General features: G+C 46.0%; 1 protein-coding gene across 1 annotated transcript in view; it reads left to right on the forward strand.

Annotated features, from left to right (window-relative positions):
* LOC122375343 overlaps window positions 1–6761 on the forward strand; it is a 44642-nt gene extending 37881 nt beyond the window's left edge. Inside the window, exon 3 of the mRNA XM_043354673.1 lies at window positions 4468–6761. Coding sequence (XP_043210608.1) covers window positions 4468–5174 — 707 coding nt within the window. The 3' untranslated portion in view covers window positions 5175–6761. The remainder of the gene's footprint in view (window positions 1–4467) is intronic.
* Window positions 6762–7787: the final 1026 nt, after the last annotated feature.

Here is a 7787-nt window from a genome sequence, read left to right on the forward strand (position 1 = left end):
GGGACACATCAGTATACAAACAGACACACACAGACATACAAACACATATCATTGACCTTGACCTAACTTGACCTGAAATGACCACAGCCTAGTCGGATAGTGTGACAAAGAGGTTCTAGCTGGCTTGGCACCACAATACGGCAGCGTCATCGGTATATGATGAGCAGCGCACGTGATATTCCAACGGGCAACGGTGACCTCAAACAGCAACATTCTTTAGTTTGACCTGACCTGGAAAGTCAATTACTGACCTGATGAGGTTAAATTTGGTATCATTGGATTCGTCTCTTCCCAAAGAATCTGTTGCTCTTGACCGCGAAGCTTAAAATCTTGTTTGAATAAATTGTGGTGATGTCGAATAAAATACCTACACAAGCAGCGGGCCAACCCATCATATACCGATGACACTGCCGTATTGGTGCCAAGCCAGCTAGAACAGCTCTTTGTCACACTATCCGACTAATTTGCTGGCTGTGGTCATCTCACGTCAAGTTACGTCAAGGTCAATGATATGTGTTTGTATGTCTGTGTATGTCTGTGTATGTACTGATGTGTGCACACTGCACAGATTGGGTTGTGTGTCCTTATTACATGAGATCATGAACTGAGAAGCTTTTACTAAACATGCAGTCAAAGAAACTTAACGAAAATAATTTTAGATGACCTAGGTTGACCTTAACCCTGACCCTGACATCTGTACATCGCAGAACAACATGTTCAATGATAGGTGGGAGGTAAGACTGGCAAAAAAAAGCGGAAATCAAGGTGTCAAAAGCTCACAAGGCCCATAGCCAACACTGAACGCAAGATGTTGGGTATTCCTCATTTAGGTAATGACATGACCTGAAGAACAAGGTCATATTTCCAAACCCAAAAGCCACAGAAACTTGAAATTTTCAAAGTGACGCTGAGAAAAGATAGAAAAGCAGCTATCCAAAAATCGGGTTTCTAGCTTTAAAAATGTTCAGTGTAGAGCAGGAAAACTAACTTGGGGGTGGCACCCCCCCCCCCCCAGGTGCGGGCGAGGATTAAGCCGCACACTTTCTGGGGTATAGGTTAGATTCCTTGCGCAATACTGTGCCATTAAATTCTTTTTTCTATAATAAAGGCATTTTGTTTTATCGTCGAAAGTGAAAATGCCAGAAATTTTCATCGATTTCGGACGCCACGGGCATATTTACATACAATGTCACCCTGCTGGCCTGAATCCACCAGTATGGGTCAGGTGAAGTACCATTTCTTTATTAATATTGACAAAAATCATGGCATCCGGGCTGTGACGAAAAATAAGTGGCCTAAATCCGATGATAAAACTGGATTTGGGGATACCCTAGGCTTGGCTTCTGAGCCTCCGGTCCCCCAGTGAAAATTTCTTAGAGGAGGCCCTGGCGTGGTTCGTAAATTACCGCTTCCGCAATTGGAGGCCCCTAATTGCTTGGAGGCCCCCACTAAATGGAGGCCCCCTATGACGTTTGGGACCCCATTGGTGATGTCAAAGTTTCACCCATGCCTACAGTAGATGTCGGAGGCCTTTGAAAATCGCAGGATGGCCAGAATCGCAGGCCATTAGTAGCTACAATTTGTATATCTCGGAATTTTGATATCTGTGACCTAAGGTCAGGTCAGTGGTGTGACCTTTCACGAAAAAAATGTAGAAAAATTGTAATTCACGAAAAAAATGAAAAATTGTAAACCTTGTCCGTGCGTATCCGATGCCGTTTACCGCTTGTCGCTATCTTGCTTCGTTCTCGAGATCTCAGGGGGGCGGTCATCCGCCCCCCGTTGGTACTAAGTTGGCGCAGAGTAAGTCGGTGCGCATGTTAACCCGCGCCCCGTAGGGCTACCGGCGGACCCTACCACCCGTAGGGGGGGGGGGGCGTTTTGCCCCCCCCCCCCCTAAGATCTCGGAAAGTTACCGGCCGATTTTCAAAATTCAAACGGCGTTCGATAGCCCCACCCGGGAACTACCTTGTGACCAAATTTCATTGACCTAGGTCAAACCGATGACGTCACAGGTCAGGTCAAAGGTCAGATTTTCACCGTTCACAGGCATTTCAAGAAATGTGTTGTGAAATCGAGTTAATTGGTAATTTATTGAGAACCATCGATGGTACATTGTTCGTCAAACACATACTTTGCTATCTGAGGTCACTGATACCAGGTCAGGTCACAGCGAGGTCAGGTCACCGGAGTCACAATATGAAAGTGTCGTGTGATACATGTTTTATGGTCCATTTTACATGACAAATGCGATTATGTGGGTTAGACAGCCTTTGGGGCCAGCCTAGGTCACGTTTTGGTGAAGGTCAGGTCAAGGTCAGGTCAAATAAGGTCAAATTTCAAAGTTGATATTTTTGCATAAAATGGGTATCGATTCGATGCAGCTCGTCACGGGGAGTCTAATGGTGGTCTTTGTTTTGCTCTACGAGGTCTAGAACTGCCAAAAATTGAGTTTGAAAATTTGACGTCATCAATTTTGAACAGTTTTTCGCTATAACTTGGCCAAAAAACGAGGTATCGATCTGAAATTCGGTATGTAGATAGAAGACGGTAGGTACTATCACATTTATTCTGGTTTTTTTGAAACTCAAAAAACTTTTTGGATTTTTTGGCTAATATGTCAAAAAAAAAGTTTTTTTGATTTTTGGGGTTCAAAACACTAAAATTTCAAAAATCCGAGATTGTAGTTTTGTAGCCCTGTCAATTTTACACCTTTTATGTCTTGATCATTTTTCTGTATCTTCAAAACTGTAGGTCTGACAGGTCTTCTCGCGAAGGTCTTTTTTTCGGTCGAAAATGACAGAACATGACGTCATTCTGACGTCATTTGTGGCCAACCTATCATAGCCTCTGGAAAAATTTTTGGTCACAATGTGTAAAATTGATGCCCGGAGGGGTCCTGAAAGTTTGGTGGCGATATCTGAAGCGGTTTAGGAGATATCGACCGAAAAGGACAGGGGGGGCCGTTTCGGCCCTCCCCTACGGGGCGCGGGTTAATTAACCTTCGCCCCAGTGGGGGGGGGGGCATATGTTACCACCCTGTCGCGTTTTTTGCGTGTGAATAAAAAACCGCGGGCCGCTTGGGGTAGCATTTGGTACATCAATTTTGGACAATGTGTGAAATTTTTGACCCCAGGTCAAGTCAGGTCAGGTCACCAGGTCAAGTTAACTGACCAAGCCTAAAAAAGTTTGCAATCATGTCCAGCCTGCATTGTTTGTCAGAGAGGTTTTAAACTTAGTGGATTGCATGATGGTATGGGTGCCTAGAATTTGTATATCTCAGATTTTTTATATGCGTGACCTAAGGTCAGGTCAGTGGTGTGACCTTTCCATTATAAGTCAATGGAGAAAAACGAAAATGGCTCCAGATCCGTGTGTACGCATAGGAACAGTCCAAATATTTCAGAATCACAGTGATTTGGACGACCAGTGACGAGCAAGGTGTCGTTTTTGCTGATAGCCTCTAGAAAGGTCATCCGAGGTCATTTGAGGCTACAAACAGTTTTTTGCCAATAACTCTCGATTGGAAAAAGATAGAACGCTGGGGTTGACCTCATTGTGTTTGTCTTGCCGAGACGCATCGACTGATATGCAACATGACCTTTTCCGGTCAGGTCATGACCTTGACCTGAGGTCAAATTTTGAAGTTGACCTTTCAAGGTCAAATTATAGTTCATTCGACGCGTCTCGGCGAGAGGAACACGATTCTGGCGATAGAAATATCCTTGCTTTTTTAGTCAAAAGTTATCGTCGAAAAACACTTTTCGTAAAAACAGCTATTTTTAGAGTTTTTGCCCTCTGGAGGCTAAACCGTTGACCTGAGGTCAAATCTGAGTACATTTCTCAGAAAGTTCTGTAAAAGGGCTATCGAATGCGCTTTTCCTCGGCGCTGTAGCTCTATCGGTTCCCGAGATAGCCGTTGGCAGTTTCCAAAATGTTGAAACAGTCAACATTTTACCTTTGGGGACCTCTGGTGACCTGACCTTTGACCTGACCAAAAAAATGACCATGGGTTTTCGTCCTTATTTTGGACTTTCTTTCGATTGCCGCTTACCGCGTGTCGCTACATGGCTTAAGAGCCGAGTTAGAAGGGGGGGGGTGTTCAGACACACGCCCCCCCCCCGGCCCGGCGCGGAATCTCACAGCACCGGCCTGGCGCGGGTTGAAATTGTCTATATTTGACCTGAAAAACGGCAAAATGTAGCCTTTGCTGACCTTTGGTGACCTCACCTTTGATCTCACTAAACCATATCAAAGTAATTTCGTCATTATTTTTGACGCTCTTTCGAACGCCGCCTTCTCCGTGTCGCTACATGGTCCAGGAGCCGAGTTAGAAGAGAGGTCGTTGTTGTCCCCCCTCAGTGTTGCATTTTGAATAGTGATCCAGTTTTCCTTTCGATTTGGTTGACTTTTGACTATCAACCGTCCACCCAGTGTGTGACTTCTGTCTGACCTGCTGTGTTCCAGACTCGACGCGGGGTGACCGCGACGGAGAGGTCGAAGACGTGAAGCAGCACAGGGATAAGGAGGAGCAGACATCAGCGGGTCTGCCTCACCCACACCGGCAGAAGTGGCAACTGATCGAGGAGCAGCATCAGCAGCGGTGGAAAGAGCTGGAACTGCAACATCAGCAGCTTTGGCAGGAGCTGGAGTACCCAGGACACGAAGAAAGAATGAGGATGGACAAACAGCATGAAGAGGAGCGTCGAAATCTGGATCGGAAACACGGTGAGAAGTGGCAGGACCTGGGCAAACGCCACTATGAGGAGCGCATTGAGCTTCATCAGCAGCATGAAGAGGACACTGAATGCCTGCACGTGCCAACCAGGGGACAGCCACAGCTGCAGAGATCCGTGACCAAAGGACAGCGGAAACAGCAGGCTCGGAGACAGCGCAGACAGCGGAGACAGTGGGAAACTATGGAGCAGCAGCACGCCGCACAGTGGACAGACCTTGGGAAGAAACTCCGAAAACAGTGGAACAAAATGGAGCGCCGACACCAACAGGAGTCACAAGAGCTGGAGAAGAGACTCCCGAGCGTCCGATTAGAAGGGGAGTTGGAACGGATGCTGGAGGAGTGCAGCAGCAGACGTCAAAAGCTGCAGGTGGAGCTGCAGAAGGAGTTGGATGGGCAGCTGGAGGAACGGCTGGAGGGGCAGCAGGAGGATGCGTAGGCAGCTGCGGAAGGAGCTGGAGAGGGAGCTGGAGACGCAGCTTGACGAGGGTAAGCACTAGTTGTCATGTTCCGGGGCTCCGGGAAGTACCTACACGATTAGCGGGCAATGCAAAATGAATGCCGCTTTATCTCTGTTAGGCATTAATTAGGTACATATTATGTTTAAACATAAACATAAACATAAACATTATGTTTCAGCTTTTAACCCTCGCGGGCCTGGCGGGGGAGGTGGCCCCTCTGGCGAATATTTGTGATAGCTCTCCCGAACGCTTAGGGATAAGAAGGCGAAACTTTCAGTACCCTTTCTCCCATCAATTTGACATTTGCTGATTGGATAACCCGTGACGACCAAGGTGTCTGTTTTGCTGATAGCCTCTAGAAAGGTCATCCTACTAGGTCATTTAAGGCCACAAACAGATTTTTGCCAATAACTCTCGATTGGAAAGAGATAGAACGCCGGGGATGGCCTCATTATGTTTGTCTTGCCGAGGCGCATCGACTGATATGCAACGTGACCTTTTCTGGTCAGGTCATGACCTTGACCTGAGGTCAAATTTTGAAATTGACCTTTCAAGGTCGTAGTATAGTTCATTAGACGCGTCTCGGCGAGCGGAACACGATTCTGGCAATAGAAATGTCGTGTTTTTTTTTTAGTCAAAAGTTATTGTCGAAAAACACTTTTCGTTAAAACAGAACATCGATTGGAAAGAGATAGAACGCCGGGGATGGCCTCATTATGTTTGTCTTGCCGAGGCGCAATTTTTTTTGGAGTTTTTGCCCTCTGGAGGCTAAACCGTTGACCTGAGGTCATTTTTGATGATGACCTTATCAAAAGAAGAGGTCAAAAGCTATCGATTGTTTTTCCATGCGTTTTTCTAGCTGTCATAGTTCCTGAGATAATGGCATGTTTTCTGAAAAAATATAATGGTTGCTCTAATGTGAAAAATGACTAAAACACTTTCAAACGTACGCATTGAGAGCTATCGACTGCTTTTTACCGCGTCTTTCTAGCCATCTTAGTATTTGAGTTAGAGGTGGGTGGTTACATATGCCCCCCCCCTCTCCCCCACTAGGGCGAAGTTGGCTGAGACCGCCACTGGGGCACGGGTTAATTCCGCTTTTTTGAAGCGCCTGGCCTACTGTGCGCCGGCAGTTGGTGACTAGACACAATACAGCGCTGACTGATCGTTCGGGCCTCTAAACTATAGTTACAAACTCTTCTCCTTTTTCACAATAGGTACGCATCCACGTTTCCGTTCTCTACCGGCCGCCGGCCGCATACCTGGAGGGGAGTGGTAGTGTATGTACATACATAGTGTAGTGGTTAGGGTCACCGCATCATGTTCCATGGGTTCGAATCTCTGGGGATCTAGTGAAAGACATAGGGTACCTGCGAGCTTCTGCCACGTGTGACAAAAGGTTTTACTATCGTCGTAATGTTGACAACACTCTGCTCGTCTCTCTTCTTTGTCTTTCAGTGTATAGCACGCAGATATAAAAATGTTCTGATTGTTTTTCAGATCGTCTACCAGCATCTCCACCAGCACCTCCACCAGCAAAAATTGCTTAGAAAAAAAGTAAAAAATCCAGGTTTCAAAAACTTTAACCTTTATGATGTTTTAAACTTTGTAACACAATGTGAAATATGGACTGCGTGTTTGTGTTTGTTTGTTTGTTTGTTTGTTTGTTTGTTTGTTTGTTCGCTTGCTTGCAGAACCGTTACTATGACGTTAACACCCTTATATTTCGTAAATGTTTGGCCGTCATGCCAAAACTGAGGTTGTTCTCTCCAAACCGTTCAGTTATCTACAGAAGCTTAGCAAATAAATGTAAAAATATGATCAAATATGAATCAGAATCACACCTTTTATTTTAGATCCACCATCACCACCAGCCACCGCTCCGATCGTCTGAGACCGGTGAGCGGCGGTGGCGCAGATGAGCCGGCCAAAACTACCACACCACTCTGGTAAGCACAGGCCAATGTGACGCATTTAGCAGTTTCTGACGCACTATTGACGGTTATGGGGCACCATTGAATACAATTGTCATAGCGACTGGCGGATCCAGAAAGGCGGCTATAATTCTGAGGGGGCGTTCATAGCCCCTCCAAACAAAAACAAAAATCAAATAGAAATTTATCGGATTTCGATTGCTCTTCTTTCGGCACTTCTGTGCAGTGTAAAACAAGCCTTTCCTTGTAAAAGTTGTTAAGCTTTCGTTTTATCCCCGAAAACCGCAGATTTTGGTCGTTTTTAGGCGCTGAGGGGAGAGGACATTTATCCCAAATGTCCTCTCCCCCCCCCCCCACTGGGTCTGCCAGTGAGTAGTGACAATAGCAAAAATGTTGTTAAATAATTATTTCAGATCCCCTGCCAGCACTGGCAGAACCACCACCAGCACCGCCGGCCTCAGGACCATGCACAACACCAGCAGCCGTGAGTACACCAAACCAACAAAATCTCCTTTTTGTTTTTAAGCTTGTTTAAATTTGCTACTTATACATACATTTTCCCGTTTCCTAGTCCCGTTCCCGTCTTCCCGTAATCCGTTCCGTGTTATATTCCCTTTTGGCTATTCCCGTACCCGTGTCCCGTTCCAGTTTTGTGCC

This window comes from Amphibalanus amphitrite, unplaced genomic scaffold (assembly GCF_019059575.1).
Source record: "Amphibalanus amphitrite isolate SeventyFive unplaced genomic scaffold, NRLGWU_Aamphi_draft 000041F_arrow, whole genome shotgun sequence".
In the NCBI taxonomy this organism is placed as follows: Eukaryota; Metazoa; Arthropoda; class Thecostraca; order Balanomorpha; family Balanidae; genus Amphibalanus; species Amphibalanus amphitrite.